This window comes from Pleurodeles waltl, chromosome 5 (genome assembly GCF_031143425.1).
Source record: "Pleurodeles waltl isolate 20211129_DDA chromosome 5, aPleWal1.hap1.20221129, whole genome shotgun sequence".
NCBI classification, from domain to species: domain Eukaryota; kingdom Metazoa; phylum Chordata; class Amphibia; order Caudata; family Salamandridae; genus Pleurodeles; species Pleurodeles waltl.
The window spans coordinates 277,811,213-277,834,518 of NC_090444.1; the positions used below are offsets into that span (position 1 = coordinate 277,811,213).

Here is a 23,306-nt window from a genome sequence, read left to right on the forward strand (position 1 = left end):
ACACACTGCGCCATCTGCTCACAGCGCCATCTGCTCCCACCCCTACCCCAGTAACACACACAGCGCCATCTGCACACAGCGCCATCTGCTCTCACCCCTACCCCAGTAACACACACTGCGCCATCTGCACACAGCGCCATCTGCTCCCACCCCTACCCCAGTAACACACACAGCGCCATCTGCTCTCACCCCTACCCCAGTAACACACACTGCGCCATCTGCACACAGCGTCATCTGCTCCCACCCCTACCCCAGTAACACACACAGCGCCATCTGCACACAGCGCCATCTGCTCTCACCCCTACCCCAGTAACACACACTGCGCCATCTGCACACAGCGCCATCTGCTCTCACCCCTACCCCAGTAACACACACAGCGCGCACACACACAGCGCCATCTGCTCTCACCCCTACCCCAGTAACACACACACACAGCGCACACACACAGCGCAATCTGCTCTCACGCCTACCCCAGTAACACACACTACATTAAAAACAAATAAATAAATAACCAAAGAGCCTTACCTGACTCAAAGCACTGTAAAGATGCCACAAATGTGGAACAGCAGGCAGGCAGGCGGGCAGCAGACTTGGAGCCGGTGACAGGAAGCAGACGACCAAAGCCCCATAAAAGTTAGCTGCAAGCGCTGACTTTTATGGGGCTTTGGCTTCCAGGATCGTCAGGGCAACGGCATAAACAATGGCCGCCGTATGTAAACATAGAGGAGGGCCGCGGGAGCATGCTCCTGCGGCCCTCTTCTATGTTTACATACGGCTGCCATTATGATGTGGCGTTTGGTGTGCGTCTCGCGGGCCGCCAAGCTAGGTCCTGGGGCCGCTGGCGGCCCGCGGGCCGTACTTTGAGTACCGTTGCTATAGAGTCACACAACGGCCTCTTCCAACACACAGAGGTACTGCTGAGAAAACTTTTCCAGATCTGGTCTGGTAGGGTAAGGAATCTGAGGCTAGATGCTGTCTCTACCAGATGAGGCATTACCAAAAGTAAGTACCGTATTTATCGGCGTATAACACGCACCGGCGTATAACACGCACCTCTTTTTAAGAGGAAATTTCAGAAAAAAAAAACATTAAATTTTATCGGCGTATAACACGCACACATCATTTGCCCCCAATTTTCAGGGAGAAAAAGTGCGTGTTATACGCCGATAAATACGGTAACTTGTTCTACAGTGCAGAATCCTGGTCTGCACTTGGTGCTTCTCATCAGGGACCACCACAAACAGACAATACTACAAAAAGTTTGCAGGTATGAACTTGTGTGACTGCGCCTGTCTGCAGGTCTGGAGTGTGGTGTACACCCCTAATATGAGACGTTGATAATAATGGTCCAACTGTGTGTTTGATCAGCGCAGTTGCCGCTTACCAACTCCACAGAACAGTACCTTATATGGGGCAAGAGCAAATAGGATATGAACTGGTCACAGCGATTATGGACACGTTCAAGACCGGATAGGCAACAGATTTAGACCATTAGTAACTACTGGCACTACTGTAAAGGTCAATAATTTCTGCTTTCCTAAAAAGCCAAGCTGGTCATTAATATACAACTCTTGCCTAGTATGAGCTCAGGTGTATACATGAACCACACATCTATCTTTTTTAGTACTGGCGATTCTAATTTTGTCTAAAGCCACCCCCTTCTATAAAACTATTATAATTGCAGCACATTCCTAGGCATCTCACGACTATTTCAATTTGTTTATTGTTGACCTTTCTGCAGATCTGCTGTCCACATTTCGACATCTGTAAAAGCCTGGTGTGTATCTTTTCTTAGGTACAGAAAAATCCCAGCACATTACGTCAGACCTGAAAGAACCCTGCGTGTTACATATCAAGGGTAAGGCTAGTTTTAAATACTAATGTACAAGGTACTTACCTTCGGTAACGAAATATCTGTTAGAGACATATTTTAGTTGCAGATTCCTTACCTTAGAATTTTCCGACAGGCGGCAGACTGGATCCGTAGATTTTTTTCTTCGAGCAATACCCTTGCGCGTCGGTAGGTGGCGTCCGTCGACTCTGCAGGCGTCGTGGTCGCCGTGATGATGTCGGAGCAGTACATAGATGCCGCCCTCGCACAGTGACATCAGTTTCTTTTCATGACTTTCGACACCAGAGCGTAGAGCTGCTAAGAACACTGAGATTGGTGCGCCAGAGCTAAAGACCTGAAACGGGAAATCCCTGTCCCTAGAAATCAGTTCACAAGCAGGGAAGATGGGTGGACAGTAAGGAATCTGCAATATGTCTCTACCAGATATTTCGCTACCGAAGGTAAGTAACTTGTACATCTGATAGAGACTTCTAGTTGCAGATTCCTTACCTTAGAACAGATGCCCAAGCAATGCCATCCTCAGTGGTGGGCTGCGAACCAAGATCATACTAGAAAGTCCTGCAGGACCGAGCGACCAAAGTAGCCATCTCAACGGATCTGTCTATCCAGGCAGTAATGCTTAGCAAACGTATGCAGGGATGTCCACATAGCTGACTGACAGATATCCAGGACAGGAACTCCGCGTGCTAACGCAGCGGAAGCAGCAGCTGCTCTGGTGGAATGAGCACGCAAGCCTTCAAGAGGTTGCTTCTTAGCCAAAGCGTAGCACATTTTGATGCAAAGAAGCACCCATCCAGAGATGGTACGCTTTTGCACCGCCTTCCCTTTTTTCGCACCCACATAACCAACGAAGAAGAGTTGATCGTCCACACGGAAATCTTTAGTACGATTGAGGTAGAATGCTCTTTTTGGGTCCAGACGGTGGAGTCCCTCCCCCTCATGGGAAGGATGTGGGGGTGCGTAGAAGGTAGGCAAAGTGATGGACTGGCCTACATGAAATGGTGTAACCACCTTAGGAAGGAAGGAAGCTCTAGTGCGTAACACTACTTTGTCAGGGTGTACAGACAAGTATGGAGGTTTTGAAGAAAGGGCCTGAAGCTCACTCACCCTGCGAGCAGAGGTGATAGCGACCAGAAAGACAGTTTTGAAGGTGAGGAGCTGCAAAGGACAATTATGCATTATGCATTGGCTCAAAGGGGGTACACATCAAATAAGTAAGTACAAGATTAAGATCCCACTGAGGCATTATAAATGGAGTGGGAGGAAATAAGTGGATGAGCCCTTTTAGGAACCTACTCACAATAGGAGATTTAAAGCGTGAGGGCTGTTCAGGTAGCCTAAGAAAGGTGGATATGGCAGATAAATAACTTTTAAGGGTGCCCAAAGCAGAGCCCTGCTAGGCTAAAGAAAGAATGAATAGAAGAACATCTGACAGAGGGGCAGAAACAGGATCAACAGATTTGTTGGTACACCATGCCACAAATGTATTCCAACGACAGGCGTATACAGTTTTAGTCGATGGACGCCTGGCGGCCAAGATAACATTGCAGACTTCGGGTGGAAGGGCAAAAGCCGTCAACTGTTGCCGCTCAATCTCCACGCATGAAGGCGGAGGTTGGACAGGTTCGGGTGCAGAACCGTTCCCTGTTGCTATGACAGAAGATCCGCCCGAAGAGGCAGTCTGACTGGAGGATCGATGGACATGCTCAATAGCTCAGGATACCACACTCTTCGAGCCCAGTCCGGAGCCACCAAGATGACTTGGGCCTGGTCGTTCCTGATTTTCTTAAGAACTCTGGCCAGAAGAGGGATAGTCGGGAAGGCGTAAAGGAGGCTGGAGCTCCACTCGAGACGAAAAGCATCTCCGAGAGAGTGCTGCCTTAGAAACTCCAACACGCAAAACAGCTGACATTGCGCGTTCTCTGCGGAGGCGAACAGATCTAACAAAGGCTCTCCCCACTTGTGAAAGAGACATTGCGCCACCTCCGGATGGAGAAGCTATTCGTGATCAACTGTGCGTCGACGGCTGAGTTTGTCTGCTCTGGCGTTTAGAGAGCCCGCCAGATGTTGAACCATCAGGGTAATGCCCTGATGTTCCAGCCATGTCCAGAGCCGTAGTGCCTCCTGACAAAGGGTCCAGGACCCTACCCCGCCCTGTTTGTTGGAGTACCACATGGCAGTAGTATTGTCCTTGAACACCTGCACCACTTTCCCTTTGAGAGGGAAGGAATGCTTTCATCACAAGCCTGATCGCCCGGATCTCCAGCCGATTTATATGGAGCCCCGACTGCCGGAGACCCAGAAGTGACGCATCTGTCACTATAGAGAGATCTGGTTGGGGAATGGAGAGGGATCTGCCGTTAACCCAATTTGGATTCAAAAGCCACAAATGCAGGTCTTTCGCAGTGCCCTCAGCGATCTGGACCATGTCGGAGAGATTCCCCTGATGCTGCGCCCACTGGAACTTCAGGTCCCACTGCAGAGCCCGCATATGCCATCTGGCATGTGTTACTAGCAGGATGCAGGAGGCCATGAAGCCCAGCAGCCTCAAAGTCAGTCTCACTGAAACCCAAGACCGAGGCTGAAAGATCGGAATCATAGGCAGAATGTCTTGGACTCGCTTTTCAGGAGGATAAGCCCGAAACTGCACTGTGTCCAGAACAGCTCCAATGAAAGGGAGCATTTGAGAGGGAGTCAGGTGTGACTTTGGCATGTTTATAGTGAACCCCCAGCGTGTGCAGGAGGTTTGCCGTAGTCTGAAGGTGGGAGACGACTGTCTGGGGCTAGTGCACCTTCATCAGCCAGTCGTCGAAGTAGGCGGAGACTGAGACCCCTAACCTGCACAGGTGAGCTGCAACCACCGGCATCACTTTCGTGAACACCCGAGGGGTGCTGGTAAGGCGGAAGGGGAGCACGGTAAACTGAAAGTGCTCGTGACCTACCACGAATCGTAGGTAACGTCTGTGGGCAGGCAGGATGGGGATGTGGAAATAAGTGTCCTGCAAGCCCAACGCTACCATCCAGTCTCCTGGGTCTAAGGCAGACAGAGCCTGAGCATTTGAACTTCTCCTGCCTGAGGGGACTGAAGGTCTATGATAGGGCAAAGGCCCTTGTCCTTCTTGGGCACCAGAAAGTAGCAGGAATAACAACCATTATCTACTTCTGGAGCAGGGACCCTCTCTATAGCTCACTTGATCAAGAGAGCCGCGACTTCCTCGCAGAAAAGTGCCAAATGATCCTCCGCTAAGTGGTTGTAAGATGGTGGTATGGGCGGTGGTGTAGTTATGAAGGGGAAGAAGTAGACTATTTGCAAAACCCACTAGTCCATTGTGATGGATTCCCAGTGGGGTAGGTAATGGTGCATCCTTCCACCAACTGGTGTGGGATGTTGCAACTGACTAGGAGGGTTCAGAGGCTGCGGGTGGGGTGGACTGGGCAGACCTCTGGCTTCCTGATCCACAAACCTGTAGGATTCCACGTGCAAAGGTCACGTTGTGGCTGAGTAGCATGCGCAGCTCGGTGGCTGGTAGGGAAAGGACGCAGGAGGGAGCCCCTTCCGTGGCCACGGGATGAAAAGCGGACTGTCCTGAGCAAGGGGCTGCAGCGAGGACAAGTGACCAAGCTGTAGCCCAGGACTCCTTAAAACACTTGAGTGTGAGTCTGCTTTGTCTCCAAAGAGACGGGTGCCACCGAAGGGCATGCCCATGAGAGTGTTGGACATCCAGGCGTCCTCAACCAGGTGTGGCGCTTCAGGGCCACCACCCAAGCAATCGATCTACCCAGTGAGTCGGTTGTGTCCAGCCCACAATGGTTTGTGAACTTGGCCATATACCACCCCCCCCATCAGCAACGGCTTGGGAAATGATGGCCCGGGCCTCCTCCAGGACCTGCGGCAACACCTGCGCAACTGTATCCCATAAGGAATGGATGTCACGGCTTAAGAGGCATGCGGTGCTCAGGGACCGCAATGCCGGACTGGAGGAAGAAAACATCTTCTTCCCAAGGTATCCAGTCTTTTTGATTCCCTGTCTGGGGGAGCAGATGGGAATGTGCCAAATGAGAATGAAGGCTGGATGACAAGGCTCTCAGGTGTAGGGGGCTGAGACAGGAATTTAGGGTCATTCGGCACAGGCCAATGGTGGCGGGTGATTGTCCTATTCACAGAAACCCCTGTGCTGGGTCTGGACCAGGTACCCAGAAGTACATCCGTGAGGGCTTCATTGAAGGGTAAAAGGGGTTCAAAAGTTGAAGCCCCAGGCTGAAGCATCTCGGTCAGGAAGTTAGTCCTGACCGCCACAGAAGGAAGCTCAAGGTCGAGGGCCTCAGCCATCCTGTTGATCACAATAGAATATGACGCTCCATCCGCCGTTACCACAGTAGGGGAAGAAAGCATGCCAGCATCTGGAGAAGTATCCAAACCACTAGACTCGCCCAATTCCTGTGCCCATCTTTAACTGGACACGGGTGGCTCCGGCTCCCAAAAAGTCGAGGAGATGCGGATTGGGCCCAGAAGTAGGCTCCATGAACAGAGGCTTAGAGCATCGATGCTCTTCCCACGTCACATCGACCGAGCAACGCGGTGAAGTTGAGTAACATTTGGCCTCCCTCAACAACTTCTTTTTATGACCCGAGTGTCCTGAGGATTTTGAATGGAAGGAAGAAGAGTGGTGATGACTCTGCAATAGGTTTCAAGACCTTCCTCTTGAACGAGACCGGGAGCGATGCAGAGTTGAGTGCTGGGCTGCCATGAGCTTCAGGGACCACTCCCTCAAAGCCTTTGGGTTCCTGGCCCGGCACTCGGAGCACGACTTCAGGTCGTGGTCGTGCTTCAGACACCACAAACACATGAGGTGCAGATTCGTCAATGACATCATTCGGTGACAGGAGTCACACAGTTTGAACCCGGTCTTCCGTGACATCCCTTAGCGCAACACAGCGTCAAAAATTACGACAAAAAGTTCATAGGTAGTCAAAAAATTACTACGGGTAGCTCTTCTCCTGATCTGAACGTGGTCCGGAAAGAAAAGAACTGAAGGCAGCGCATCAGCGTGGCGCCTATATACAACCGTGATGTCATCACAGCACCACATTGGCAATGACACACAGAGTCGACCGATGCCATCTGACGGTGCGCAAGGGTACTGCTCGAAGAAAAATCTGTAACTAGAAGTCTCTATCAGATAAGTATTTTTGTGGGAGAGAGAAGTGTGATCTGCAGCAGTACTACACCCTGCATTTCTTTACATGTCTTGAACCCCACAAGAACAGCAGGTGATTTCTGGGAAAAGGTTACAAAAAGTTATTTATTTTGCTGGGTGTCGGTGGTGAGCATCAATTTTCCTATGTGTCGGCTCGAGCAAGTGTAATGCCACAGCTTTCGGGTATGTGTTCAGGCTCTTTCCATCCATTCAAATGCATATATGGCTCTGATTATGGGTCTCCCATATTCAGGACCAGAACATTCTCTGGCTGCAACACTCAGCTTTAAGAGAGGTGAGGGTGCAACAACATCTGTTCCAGGACCAGTCACTGCAAGTACAGACGTAGATATCAGGAACTTCGGTGAAGTAATTTCATTATGACAGTGTTTCTAACTCTGACTACCATTTGATGAGTGCCCTTGAGTTCTCTGTTATTTAATTTTTACTTTCGAAAGGGGTGCCCTCTCACTCCATTGTATCCTCAACAAGCACTGTGGCTTCTCCAAAAAGGATGTAAACCTGCCCAGTTATTTTTAGGTTGCGTCATCCCTAAATTAAATCATTTTAGTTTCAGTGCCTATATTTGTAGTAGATTCATGACTCTAATTCAGATGAAAGTGCAGATAGCTGCCTTTGAATGTTCATGGGTTGCCGACAATCACTGTTCATCTACTGCGAGTGACAGACTCATCTATGTATTTAAATAAATGAAGCTGATCCTAAGCAGTGTTTAGTTTGAAAATTAAAGGACGTGCAGGGGGGCTTACGTTTTTATTAGGAAGACCAAGGCTGCCTATGCTTACTTTCACATCTTCCTCTTACTTCCACCACCCTACACTATATGTGTTTTCATCTCACTCATGCAGGGTCTTTTTCACCCAGTTTACTCCCATATTCACTGTTTGTTATTTCTCTCACTCCTCCTGCTTTTCACTCTCTCTTGCTGTGGGATAAACCAAGTTGCTCTTTATTATCCAGTGTTGACCAAATAGGTTTATATAATAGAGCTCGGTGATAGGAGGCATATTTCCAGGAAGGTCCATATGACTTACTGATGAATTTAAAGAATACTAATGATTGTTGTGTGCTTCAAAAATAGTGCTTCATTAAAAGTTTATATGTCTGTATAAATGTGTTATGTGTATTGAGTTAACCTAGGCAAAAGGCAGATGAATGCTGTAAAAGGTCAAAGGCAAGAGATAGTCTGTGAGTGATTGGAAGTGTAGGGGTCTTCTGAGAGCAGTGGGCTGTTACTGCATTATTATTATTTATTGTTCCTTAAAGAGGTGTATTCAGAGTGTATTCAACGTTTTCATGATATGGACTGACAGTGCAGCTGTCACAAGACAATTATGTGAGAATCACTATAGAGAGGCTTTGGCTCTGTCCACAGGCTTGGAGCCAGGAGAATATGTTTTGACTGGGCAGAAGTTGTGTGCTTCTACAAAAAAGTGCTTGCTCTCCACAGACCTCTGAACATTTTTTTTAATCCAGTTGCCTGAGCTTGAACTTTCAGGGGCACACATGTGACACTATAATGCTATTAAAGCGTTTTAGATAACTCAATAAATGATGGTGTTCTCTGCAGGCAGCACAGTTAGAAGTAGGGCAGTCCTTAGCCTACATGGATGTTTACTCTGCTTGAAAGTGCAACTATCACCTGAACTTTTACTCTGCACCAATATTATTCTACAGATCTTTGCTTCCAAACAAATACATATCCATTATCATGCTTGTAATGTCTCACTGTTACCAGACAACATTTCTTTAAAACTAGACCTATTGGCTTTGCCAATGCTTGACGTAAACTGAAGGAGTGTTGGGACAGTTCTTATGGATACGGGAGTGTCGATCCTGATCTTGGGTGCACGGATGTATGTTAATAACATTATTTAAAAAATGAAAATAGCCAAAAGACATAGAAAAGCAAGACAACAAAGAATTTATTGAGTGTAAACTGACATTTCCCCTGTTTCTTGTGGCTCTATTGCAGTGCAAGCTAGGGGACCAGACTGTTGAAATACTTGTGAGATCACCTGTGTACTGTAAAGAATCTGTACTGTAAAAAAAACAGTAAGCTGTGAGATTGTATAAAAGAGTAGCAGCATAAAACAAGTGTTGTCAAAGTCAAAAGGTCTAGCCTGTAACGCCACCTGGCATTGCCAGTTGTTGCTTTTTTCCGCAGATGACCACTACGTCTGTGCACACAGGCGCGGCGCCCTTTGTGTAATGGTTCCTTTCATGTTTTAAGAAAAAGTCACTCACTTGTGCAAACAAACAAGTGGCAGCAATCTTGGATGGGGTTTCTTTTTTTTTAAGGCAAATCATTTAAAGGTAAATATAGCTCAGACAGCCAAAAGCAAAGTTTGAATGTCTTTTCTTAACACAAAAGAAAAAAATATTCCAAGCTGCTGCTACACATACTCAAATAGGCTGCTAATTTGGAATGGCCTGAATACTATTCAAAAATGGCTGCCCGCGAACACAGCAGAAGCTATAACACAAGAAAGCCACTGGGGCAATTAGACAATGGAGGATGCATTGTAATTTATAAAGACAGCTGAAGCCTAAATGGAAGTGGAGAATCTATAGATAGTCCCATAAGCACTGCAATGCAAGGTTCTGACATCACCTGTGGAAGGAAAGGAAGGAAGACAAAATTCTTCTTAGGTGCAACAAACAAAAGTATAGGATGAAAGCTATCGAATCATGCGCAGTGAACAGAGACAAACAAGAAAGCCACTAAATCATGAGCATGGGATAGCAACAATGCCTACTGTAAACCTACCCATATTTAGGGTCAAGGGGAATTATGTAGAGGAGAAGGACCAAATTATGCTGCAGGATTGAACAAATTATGCGGCAAGAAAATGCTAATTATGCTGCATAATGTGGCACTTCCTGTGATAGTAGTTCTTAATCAATTTGTCATTTTTACACCTGGTAATAGTGTTTGAAAGTAGAGTTTACCTTATCACCTAACAATTAAACTCCCAAATAGAGAAAAAAGCAACTTAAAAATTACCAGTCAAATTTTCCAAAATGAGTTCCAGTGCGCAGGAATACAAGTCACTATATTTTTTGTAACTTTTGATCCGATTGAGCTATAAACATTTTTGTTTTTGTTAAAATCTACAGATTATGAAGCACATGATGGATTATGTGGCAAATACATAATTATACGAAAATCGATGCAGCCACAGAATCACATAATTCCAATGGTCCTGCCTATATTGCATACAATAGGTCTGTTTGCCATCAGACTCTTGAGGTGTCTGGAGATGAGACCTAGGGAGAGTATGTCATCTATCGCTTAATATACCAGCCCTAATCTTTTAAACCTTTAATGACAGCGTGTCCCACAAAAGTTCTAAAACATATATAGTTAATGAAATGGAGGTATGCCTTCTGATTCCAGTGAATACTGAAGGTACTGTAGAGAATGACAACATTTTGGTTAACCTTTTGTCTGGTATGTTTTCATATATGTGAAATTCAGTATGATGGCTCTCTGTGAATAAACAGAGGTAATGCCGTCTATAAAAGATCTGAAAACATAAAAAAAACTACAGCGCTAGGCATATAAAATACAAATATCACAAACCAATTCATAAACAATTAACAGACGTTCTGAGGCGCAATTACTTTTTCAAGCGTTTAAAAAGAGGAAAAAAAGCTTGGATATTATTCTTTTTTTGCATGCCACTGAGCTATTTTACCAAGCAAAACGTTATTCAAATCGTATTGTTTATCTTCTTCTGTGGAAAACAAACATTACTCAATAACCGGCAACAAATATTAGCTCTTAGTCAGAGACGTGTACCAGGTTATTGAAAGCACCACTTTCTACAGGCAGGTGAAACATTCGTTGGCAGTCAAAGCTGCATCCGTTTGTTCCAGGTTCATACAAGCTGGACAGCAGACTAAACAGAGCCATTCTGTGATCTAAAGCCATAGAGGAGAAATAGGAAAACACGAGGCCCACCTCAACAAGGTTTCCGAGCAGATGTTAATATCCACACCTACAAAGCTGACGCACTCTTCAACCACGCTGTCCAGGGCTGCTTTAAGGAGGGTCTGTGACACATCGTGCTGAGGGACAAAATGATAGAGGTTCGGTTACAAGATGAGAGCAACAAGTCAGTCAAAAGAACTGACTGCGAAAAGAGACATGTTTAAAAGTATAATAGAAATATTAGGATGAAATAAACAGATCAGGTCAAAATAGGAATGAAAGGACACTCCTCCATAAATGAGTTCTCACATTTGCCTCAGGACTGCAAGAGGGAAAGCAAGAAACTACACTTACCTATAATGCGATATCCCCCCAAACACACCTGAGCTTACCACCAAAATGTGAGACGGTATCTGACCTAACATTTTCTGAAACTGAAGGTGAATTCTCAGCTCGCAAGAGAAAATTTGAAGATAGAATATACTGTGAATTCAATCACCGTAGGCACTTGCTAGCCCTTCTAACAGTCACAATTTAGTTCTAGTTCATATCAAATGGCAGCAAGAAAACATAAATTGGATTTTATCACTACGTCCCTCGACAAAAAGTTCATAAAATCAGTTTCCTCAATAGGATGTTATGCTACAGGTAATTCAGTAGGACGCCAGAGGAACAGACGAGGGCGGGTGGCTATGGTGGCAAACAAAAGATATAGTAGTTCTCAGAGATCAAACATCACATTTAGGAGTGCAATCAATCAATCAAAAAATCTTTATTCAGTCAACTTAGACCATAAAGTGCATCCCAAAACAGCATTACAGTTATCAATCATTAAGGATAAAAACTCCGTTAATAACATTAATTTCCTTTAAAATCTACTAAAATACAAATAGGATTGTGCAAAATAGCAAATAGTATGGATTATTTCATCTTTTCGCTCACACCAATTATTCAAGTAGCAAAAATGGAAGAAGGCCCCTATTATACTGCTTCTAAATAAGTATATACCAGAGAAAGACATCCTATAAAGATACATAGTGCTTTCATTACCTAGAGATGAGGCACCCCTAACATAAAACTTTATACACTGCCTTCTTGCGTGTGAAACCTATGTAAGTCCTGCCAAAGACATCTCTTGTTGCAATTAAAAATCGGCCTAGCGCACAAGCCACATTAAAATTCTCATATCAATTAATAATGTCAGCGCTTGGTCCCGATTGTTGATATTATATTCCATAAACATTGGTTTAAACATTTTTTTTTTTTTTTACTCACATTTAACAGCCATCGGCAGTCCACTGAAATATGTTGGCCACTGCCCTTTTGCTGTAGGCCACAAGTACATAAACCCCGGTCATTTCCTATTACCTTTTATACTTTGGGGTCCATATGGGGTCCGGAATTTAGCCCAATTAACACTGCATCTCTTATTTTCCAGCTACGTAGAGCCTCTATATAAGCAAAGTTTTCAGCCTTCCTCCACCCCTCCCCCACCATGTGCTGGGTGGAGACTTTCTTTTTTCACGTACTCTAGAAATGATTCTCTTGCGCAATTATTAGTCATAGCGTGCAGCACAACCCTCGGGATTTGTTCCCCACTCCATTAGTTTTCACTAAAACCTAAGAGGGTACATATCTTTCCTAGCTGTCCTTGCCCAATTTAACTTGCTTATCTTTATTTCTGTTTTACACTGTCTTGCAGTCTTGGGAATTCCCTCCTCTGTCAGATTCAGCCAGAATTTCAACATAGCTTGCAGTCCTTGATAACTCCATGCTGTCATTTGGCACTCTGCCCTTGTGGTTTGTAGCATATTTGAGGGTGGTAACGATAGCAAATGTTATATGCATTTGCTTTCTGTGTCCCAACTTAGTTTCCCAGAAAATGCTAAGACTTCTGCCCCATATTGGAATTGGGGGCATACCATTGCATTGAAGGCCGTAATTACTTGTCTAACAGTCGGTCCACCATATTTTCTACTAAACTGTTTTAATCCCCCATACTGATGTTAAGGCTCTAGATTTCAAAGCTTCTATGTGATCCGTCCATCTTAATTTTGAGTCGAACTACATGCCTCAATATTTATACTTTTCTACCCTTTCTCCGCCAGGGACCAGGAAAACTCTCTCTTCTTTTTCCCTAATACCATTACTTTTGTTTTTTCCATATTTACTATGCGTTTTTTCCTGTGGCAGTAGGACTCAAAGGCATCAAGTTTTCTTTGAAAACCCATTTCTGTCATATTGATTATCACCAGGTCATCTGCATAAAAAAGGCAAGGAATATGGACTCCATCCATTTTGGGACTCAAACCTTTAGTACCCTTTAGTGCACCTGGTAGGTCTGACAGGAATATAGCAAATAATAATGGGGCCAAAACACAACCTTGGTGTAAGCCATTTCTTATTGGAATCTTTTTTGAGAGTGAGCCGTTGGTGTCTAAGATTACCTGGGCCCAATTTTGTGTATGTAGGCCCTGAAGGATAAAGAGCAGATTCGGGTTAATCCTCAGATGTTTTAGCATATTCAATAACAAATTTCGATCCACTTGGTCAAACGCAGCATGGAAATGGACGAAACAGCAGAATAGGCACCATTGCATTTCAACTGACTTTCTTTGCTAGTGACCATAGACCAAAGCAATGGCCAATTGTTAAGTGCCCTTCTTTAAAACCGTCCTGCTCAATCAGAATCAGATCATTTGACTCTGCCCAGGATTTTATTTGACCCAACAACAGCTTTGAGAAGACTTTTTTGCCAAAATCCAGCAAACTAATTAGGCGGTAATTTTTTGTTTGAGACAGTCAGGGAACCTACCGGTATCAAGGATTTTTAGATAGGCGGCATAAAGGAGATTAGTCCACCAGTCTACATTATTTTTTATTATTATCGCTGGGAGGTTATCTGGCCCGCTGTTTTGGTTAATTTGAGCCCTGTTATTGTTTCTTTTATCTTTAGCAGAGAGAAAGCTGATCTTACACACTTGCTTGCCTTCATTTTCCTGCATTCTCCCTTCATATCCTTACCTCTGCATATATTAACCAGGCATGTACTCCAGTCATCTTCAATGACCAAACATCGCATGTTTCCTGTAGCTTTTCCCTACCTCACCAACTGCCAAAAGCCCCTTATATTTCGTATATTTATGACTTCTACCATTGCCTCCCAGTTCCTATTTACATTCTCCCGTTTCTGCTGCCTTAGGAGTGTTTTATATTCTTGTTTTTCTAAGTTGAGCTTCTGTTCTGCCTCTATGGTGTGTTTTTTCTTGATTTCCCTTTCTAATCTCCGCACCTTCAGTTTTTTGCTCCTACACTCTTGATCGTACCAACTGTTTTTATTTGACCTGTTTGCTTCTCAATTCGTCTTTTTCTCCAGGGCGTTTTTACGCAGCCTACTATTAACTCTACTGCTTTATCGTATCCACTGAAGGCATCATTAGAGTCTTCCTCTATCCTAAGATCTCTGTAGTTTAGTATAAATTCAATGAGTATTTTTAGGCTGTTTTCAATAACACGGGTCGTTGTCCTACGTGGGTACTCAATCTGTAGTGGCAGCACTTTTCCCCTTTTTATTTGGGCATCGATTCCTGACCCAATTATTAACTGTAAGGGCCAATGATGACTACCCTCTAGCTGCACAATCCTAAAGTATTGCACATCTCTAAACTGCCAGACGTTTATAAATGTGTAATCAATAGGGCACCTTTTATTGCCGATTTGAAAGGTTTGCTTTGCCGGGCAGTCTGCCTTCAGACATCCTTTGATGCAAAACAGACCAAGGGATCCTAAGGTTCTTACTAGGGAAGTATCACGGACAGTGCAATCTGTGCTAGGGAAGGTGCTTTGCGGGATTCCTTGTACAGTTTATCACTGCTAGTGGGATCAAGTTTATGATTAAAATCCCTCAATAGTAATATAGGGTTCTGCTTTGTTCACGCAAATCACTTCTCCTCAAATAGTCCCCGTTGACCATCATAATCTAATATAATTCCTGGCTGAATATATACATTAATTATTAAAAGCTGCCTAGCCCCGCCAATGGAATTATATAGGTCAATATGATCCGCCAGAATCCAACGACATTTTGTTTTTACTTGTATAAATCTGTTAGCTATTCTAGATGAGACCAGAGTGATTAAGCCCCTTGAGGGGCTGCCTGGGCCCTGGTGGGTGGCTCCCCTGAAAAGTATCATAAGTCCATCTGAGTCGGGTTCTTCGCACAGCCATGTTTCTTGGAGGCATACTATATTATAATGTTCCAGCCTTCCCTTGAATAGATCTTGTTTTAGATGTTTCTTGTAGCCTCCTATATTCCAAGAAAAAATCTGATTGCTGTGCGAAGGGATTCATTCCTAATCCAAATCTCTCATCCCCTCCCTGTTATCACTATCCCTGTAGTTTACGGTAGGCTCTAAGTGTTTTTTCAGCTTTAGATTTTTATATTCATTAGTTATAGTTAACCTACCTTTGCCATCATCCACATACGCTCTTGAATCTTTCGAGCCTATCAAATTAAACTTATACTGCACCTGATTGGGGAGCAGATCCCCATGGCGCTTTAGCACTCTACTATTCCCTTCCCCGGGCTCTGGCTCACTTATTTGAACCAATCTTACGCCCTCCTTTACTAACTCCATCTGGCACAAATTGTCTAACACATTCTGAGTAAAAAAGCGCCTTTGTCACCTCTGCCCCCTCTGAATCTAAGAGGATCCCTATTTGTTTTATATCTTCCGACTCAATGTCACATAGGCTTGGACACAGGGTCATAACTTCTAGCAGGCGTGAGCGATTCAAGGGTTTTAACTTCCTCTGTCGTTTCTTCCCTCTGTCGTTTCTTCCCTCTCCATTCCCCAAGGCTCCAGGTATTCCTTCCCACAGTGGCAAACGTCTCCCCTTCTCCCTCCTATGTGGATGATATTCTACTCTGCTGTTTTTTCTCACTACCATCCTTCCAAAGTCCTTCCCTTCCTCCACTTCTCGACTACCCCCTCCTCCTTTTCAGTTTTGTGAGGACGCCTATTCCTTATTACCGTCTGAGGCTCTTCCATATGTAGTGCTGTTGGGCCCTTTTGTAACATATTTTTGGGGGCAGCCTTTTCTCCTCTATTCTTTAATGGTATCTTTAATTTCTTGCATCTAGCTGCCCTCGCCCCTTGCCCCATTGATCTTTGTCTCCCTCTTTCTCTTGGTTCAACTCATTTACTTTGTTTAGATCATTTACTTCTTATGATATTATAATGCGGGTTATAGAGTGCATAACCTCTCACTCCGCCCACCCTTGGCTCTTGTTTATCAAGAGCATTGGTCGCTTCGAGACATATACTGACGGTGTTCAATCCTTTTAGATATTACACACTAATTCACTACACTTGTCCAATGTACCTGTTCCCTGGTTTATGTGTGACGCCCCTGGGGGCCAACTCTCCTTCTGGGCACCCCTTGTTTTGGGGGGTGCCCTTCGGGCCCTTTGGTCCCTTCCTTATGCCACACTGCCCTTGTGCCTGATTTTTACTTGCCGGCATGCTGTGCTTACTGTGGATGGCAGACAGGATTGATCAATGACTTACAATGGGCTTATCCTCTACTTCTCCTCTGCTTGCCAGCTGGTAGTACCACTCCACTCCTCCACTCGCTGGGTAGCCTACCTACTCCCCCCGGCCTTAACAATTATGGTGACTCCGCTGGACCTCTGCCATCTTTTTCACCGTAGATAGAGCTCATATGTGACTCAAATACAGCTCAAATGAGCTCCTGCCCTGTGCTCCTTACATTTTGCCCTTAACTCTTAGCCCTGACAGGGCTACAGGGATATTACGGGGGAGAAACACACTCCCTTGCGGCGGGCACAGTATTTTTTTTGCTCCGGTTTCACAAGTCCATCAGCCGGACCTAACTTACCCTTCTAATAGGCGCCAGTACCAATACAAGCCTCAAGCTTCAAGTTTCAAGCAGCTGCCAACCACAACTACTTTTTAAAAACAAACTCAGTCAATGCGCATCAGGTCGTAATTACAGATATAGGTTATACCTATATAACCATGTCGAACCACATTGCTGGGGTGGGGACGGAGAGGGAGGGGGACAGCCCTGAAACTTCTTACCTCTGCTCTCCTTCCACACTCTTCCACTGTGCTCTTTTTTTCCCTGTCCTCAGGCCTGGTAAGCCCTAATAAGTCTACAAGGCCTCCACGACTACTCCAGATCCTCTTCACCCTCACCCTCGCCCTTGACCTCACCACCGACTGCAGAGGGGTGTGGGGGAGCACTCTGTGCTTACTGTGCAGTCCCAAGATACTCTTGGTGGACAGGTTCCGTATACCGCCAGCCAAAGCCTGACATTCGGTGGCCGTCTGCTGTGGAGGCTATATGGCAATGGCGGGTCTCTATCCTGACCCTTGCGGCTTCTATGGCACCATAGCACTGCGGCTTCTTGTGAAAGCCAGTGGGCAACCTGGCTCCACGGCTTCGCTTTCCACAGAGACCACCTTCTCGGGCTGCCCCCTCCAACTTGCATCAGCGTCGGTGTGTCAGATGGGCAAGGCTGCCACCCTCAATCTACCCAGGATGTCAGCAGCCTCTCGCAGGAGCCCAGCAGCGTGGAGCCTGGGGACAGTGGTTGCAGGAGCTCAATCAGTATTCCCTGTTCTGACAGGCACCTGAAGATTTCTAGAACATTTAGGAGTGCTATTTACACTGTATAAACTCTCCTGGATTCCAGTATTTTAATGTATCAGAAAGGTAATGACATCTCAAATTCTGATCCTGAGGTGACTCAGCAGAACAGTTTTAAAGTAGTTGAACTATGTGATGACGAAAAAACTTTCGTACACCAGGAGAGAGACAGTCTCCTCCTCCCCCATTCTTATCACATACACCCTCCATGTTGACTGCACTTAATTCCATGCCACTGCCTAGCAACACCGCTGCATCTCAATCAACCAATCCTGGTGCTGCTCCTGCTGTTGCTGCAGCGCCAGGATTGTCTGGGGTAGGAGACTTCAACACTTACTTCCTAGACTGGGGCCTGCACCTTCTGAGTCACCCCCATCTCGTTAATGTGAGATACGTAGCCTATGCTGCAGAGACCTACTGTACATGTCGGGTTGGCAAGAGGATGGCTGCCATCTAACCTAACATGTGCACTTCAGTGCAGAGGTGGAAATCTTTCTACCAGAGTGCCTGGCAACATTGTTGCGATTACAAAACTAAACTCCACCCCCTCAGGACCGCCTGGCTGCCTCAGGAGTGCTCCTTGCTTGAATTTGAGAAGTTACGTGCTCAAAGCAGCATCACGCTGCTGCACTTTTTAACATATATAAAAAAATTACTTTATGAAATTATTATTAGGGGAGGGGCAAAATAACCAGTGGGGCGATGCCCTAACGGAGGCACCCCCTTGCTTAATCAGACAAGCAAAGCACCCTGAATTTTCCTTCAAAATTCTAAATTTAGCACGTCATCAACTTGAATGGATGTTGATTCGTTGAAATGCAGGTGAACAGGATATACCATCATGCATTACTGGGTGACAGTAGACCGCTTGCAACACCCTTAGCTCCTCTGGGGCTTTGGGCTTGGAAGAAATTTACATAATTTCCTTTGTGTAAATTACTCAAATACACAAAACACACATTATTAACAAATTTTTTAAGCGCAAAATGGATCCCTGCATCTATTTTGGACACAAGGCCACATTTAATTCTAAAAAGCTAAATATCACAGGTGACTCAAACAACAGTCACTTGCATTCTGTTTGTTTGTTTGCATTGCTCCTGTAACAGGATTTCTACCCAAATGAAATCTCAACTACACGATGTGGTATAATCTCAGCCATTTTGAGTGAAAGTAGCAACACGAAATGCTGAAAAATATGTGAGATTATGCAGTGCTTAATTTGTATAAAAAATAAAGTGCCAATGCCCAAAATATTTCTTAGTAATCCACTACAGCTGAAACCACCCCAGCTCCTATTTCAGCTGCCAAATGCCAGTGACAACAATCTTTTAGTTTTTAAAAAATATATTCAACTGCTGCCAATGAGGAATTCTGCTACAAAAGGCACACAGCGCCACCATGTGTTAAATAAATACTTGCTGGTGTACCACCGACAAACATCAGCACAAATTAAACACTGAGATTATGCTTGTTTAAAGAAAATTTTGCTTGGGGTTAATGATAAGGGTAATAAATAGAAACTTCAGATAGTGAACATAGTTTGCAGAACCCTGTTTACTTCCTTCTGCCGCTGCCATCATTGACCCTGAAATGAGGGGCAGCACTGGGTACCAAAGGGCAAACCAAGGATGGCAATTTCTACTACAGGTATCTCCTAATAGAATCTCCTGGTTTTTGGCGCTATTGATTTTCACAATAGTAAGTGTCACTGGGGCCACAGCGCCTACGTAACAGGCCCAGAAACACCCTCAGTTTATTCATTGTATTATTACTAGTAGTAAGCTTGCAATTATTCCAACGTGGCGCAAAATACAACTCATGCTAAACTGTAATTGTAAACACAGTCTATTACTTTGCACAAAAATGCTTACTATAAATGTGCACATACGTAGAAACCACCCACACTCTATTACTTCCTTCGCGGACCGACACAAGCATGCATGAGCCTCGCCCTTTTGTAGTAAATCCTAAAATGTTCACAAACCATCGCGAATGTATAAAACGTCTTCCAAGGCTAAACTTTTACACAATCAGGTGTTTCAGCTCACTGGGAGGAAGGCAAATGCAATGAAAAGGAAAGGTTGCTGCAATAATATACCTTGTATAAAACATAACAGGCAGGTTAAGTTGACAACAGAATAAAACACTATCATGTAGAACACAATACATCAAGATTAAATTCCCCTAAATCCTAGAAGAAGTCAGCCTCACTGTAAAGTATGGCTTCCAAGAAGGAGGGTGGGACTGGGTGTAAACTACATAGTGATGAAGCCCGGCGATCATGCAGGGCACTGTTGCATTAAAGTTACAAGTATTCATTTTAGTGAACGCAGCCATGGAAACTGGTAGCATTGTTCTGTAAACTGGGTAGTTTGAGTTTCTCACTTTATCCTACTTTTCTGCTTTATGGTAAACTGTGCTGCTGGCAATGCTTACAGGGAAACTCTATACCTTCCAATCATAATTTTGTTTACAAAACAGACGAAATGCCCAATGACGATGTTAAGTTCCAACATGTAGTGCCGATCACGGGCCTGACTTGCATACAGAACTCCTTGTAGTGGAGCTAATTCAATCACTATGTTGGCTTAGCTCCAGGCTTCCACAAATCAGTAATTCCAATCTGGCCCGGTCCACGGTGGTTTGTGATACACTCCTCCAGGACATCAAGCTGCAATTTGAGACCAACGCTGGGTTTTGTCGACTTTTACGCCGGCTTTCAAAATCACACCGTTCGCCACAGTAAACTTAGTTTTAACAAGTATGGTTTGATGACTGTCAGCATGGGCGTGATACATTTAAAAGTGACACACTTTCCGAAGTTAAATGGGCAACAACTTTCTTCGCCCGACTTTTCATTACACAACGCTTTTTTGCCACAACCTAGAATCACGTGGTATGTGTGCTGGAAAGATAAATGTATAAAGATTGTGTGATGTCTTTGTTGCTTTATGCTTGGCAATAAGACCGTTTTATTCCCTTTTTCGATTGGGGAGTGGGGCACTCGTTTCCAGTTCAACACAGAAGCTAATGTGGTGTATTTCACGTACAGCGGTGGGGAACCCCTAACAAAGGGGGAGCTAGATGGGATTTTAGAGGAGCAGTGGAGGGTGGATGTGTGTGAGGCACGAAACATCACAACTATTAAAACTGAAGCTGGTACCCAGGGCACATGGCCGCAGACATACTGGTTATTGTAAGGTACCTGGTAGGGGTATCCTAAAGTGCATGTGGTCATATTTCAGATGCGCCAGCTGCGCCTCAGAAAACTGATACCAAGAGAGAAACCTTGCGCTCTCCCCTCGCTGTCAAGTTAACTAGACTGCAGTCCTTACGGAAACCAAAGATGCGGAAGGCAATATAATTGCTATCTCAGAATTTGGGAGGATTTGAGCAAGAGATGTCAAGTTGCTGCATGACATATGCAGCTTTCTTCAGCTATTTCTTCTTTCCTAGTACTGATTATTCATTCAATCACAATGTTATTTTTGGAAAATGTACTAATCATTTGTGTTCATTTTCCAGAAGTATTACAAATCACTAAATATTTAAACAAAATATTAAGATGGAACAACAGTAATGGTATTGGACTGTAAGGTATACATTGTTGAATCCAGATTTCATTGTTCTTCTCCAGAATCCAACAATAGAGTTTTCTCAAACCAATATGCAAATAATATAACCATTTTAGATGGATACAAAGCTTATGTACATGGTCTGATTGCACAGGACACTTACCTAAGATGGCATACGATTATAGGGGGTGATGGAAAAAGCTAGGTTTTGACTTCACAAGAGAAACGTACTAACAGAGCTCTTCAACTCCACTACTGCGCAGAGGCAAATAGAACTGGCTGAAGACGTGTACACTCTGACTTGGTTTTTGATTATGACAATGTAGGAAAAAGCTTGTCAGCAAAACAGGAGGAATTATTCAACTGTAGTGAGATATATGGCACGTTACTGCAATATCAGACAAGTAGCAAAGTTGTTAGGAACAATATTTTTTAATTGGAGGAAAACAGAGGGTAAAATTCCGATTAGCGGTGAAATAAGAGTAAAATGTACAACATATTTACTCTAATATATTCAGTTCCAAGAAGGAGGGCATAGAAATATGGAATAGTTTTGGTGATGATTAGTTACTTTCTGAAAGCCCATAACAAAAGAATGTGGTGGCCAAAAATACTACAGGAATTAATGGAAATCCTTCGTGATATAAAAATGGTAGCATTGCTGGTGAAAAGTGGGCAGGTACATTTCCGATTCCCAGAGCAATATGGAAAATTCCTACATGTCAAGAGTCTGTCAGGAGGGTCTTGACTCATTTCATGCTCCATGCTCTTGTCAAGAACTATTACTGATCTATTCAGTAAACTGGGAAAAGACTCATTGCTGTGTAGATCATACAGACCTACATCATTGTCAAATGTGGACAGTAGAACTGTTTCCAAAAACAATCACCCCTAGTTTACAAAAGATGCTTGGTAATCAATTAAAAAAAGATCAAAAAGGATTCCTACATGATCAGCACATGTGGCGTAACGTTGCTGAGTTCTTAGCCTGTGCTGATGTGGCATTTACTTATTTGCATCCCTTAAGGAAGAAAACTGGTTGACGCTGAAAGACCATCAATTAAGTTTGCTGGGAATACCTTTGAGTGTCTTGTCCCGGGTTGGGAACATTTAATCAGGTTGTTAGGGCCTTTCATTTGAACCAAACTTTGTCATAATTAATGGTCAATTTGGTAACCTTTCGTGATGAAGTGTGACACCCAGAAGAACAAGTTACTTACCTTTGGTAACGCTTTTTCTGGTGGATACACTAGCTACCTGTGGATTCCTCACCTTATGAATTCGTCCTTGCGCCAGCATCCGACGATGCCCACTTTCTCCCTGACTATCTGTCTTATTTACAGACCGGCTTGTGACAGGTTTGCTTGCTAACCCAAGATGTTAGGCTGTCAGATTGGACTTTTATCCTTGAAGGCCAAACTATATACAGATGACTTACTGGTTTTGACTGATTTTATGATATAACATTGACAAGCTATATTTGTCCATAATGTAATCAATTCTTACTGACACTAAATTAATGACCCAAAAACGTAGATAATGATATGCCATATTCAACAGTCTGAGGATGAGTGGTCTCAAAATATCACTAACCACACAAAATACTTGGGAGTGGTTATTCCGATGAAAACAGATGCTGTCTTGATTTTACATTATTATAGCAATCTGCCCCAAGAAAATAAATAATAGATAAAAAGACCATATACCTCTTCTAAGTGAAACAATATTATATGAAGATGGTCATTGTTTCAAAATGACTGTCCCCATTCCAATATCAATCTGCACACATTTCACTTGCCTGTTTCTTTTTTTTTCAATACATGGAATGGCCTGTCCACAGTAATGCGAGGGGTGCACTAAGAGCTTCCCTCATAGTAGTAGAGGACTACTTTCTTACTAGGAGTTAAATGACAAAAGCGTGGTGGGGGCACCATACCAGTTTTGTCTGATAATACAGAGTTAGTTTGCAAACTGGAGAAAATGGGACTAGCTTTAGTGGATATCAGACATGACCTCTGGTCTGTCACATTTAATTTTATTGAACT

The 23,306-nt window shown here is 44.2% G+C and overlaps 1 protein-coding gene across 2 annotated transcripts in view; it reads right to left on the minus strand.

Annotated features, from left to right (window-relative positions):
• SRBD1 (S1 RNA binding domain 1) overlaps window positions 1–23,306 on the minus strand; it is a 759,215-nt gene that overhangs the window by 171,948 nt on the left and 563,961 nt on the right. For both annotated transcript variants that reach the window (XM_069234013.1, XM_069234012.1), the window contains exon 18: window positions 11,039–11,145. In XM_069234013.1, the coding sequence (XP_069090114.1) occupies window positions 11,039–11,145 (107 nt within the window). The remainder of the gene's footprint in view (window positions 1–11,038; window positions 11,146–23,306) is intronic.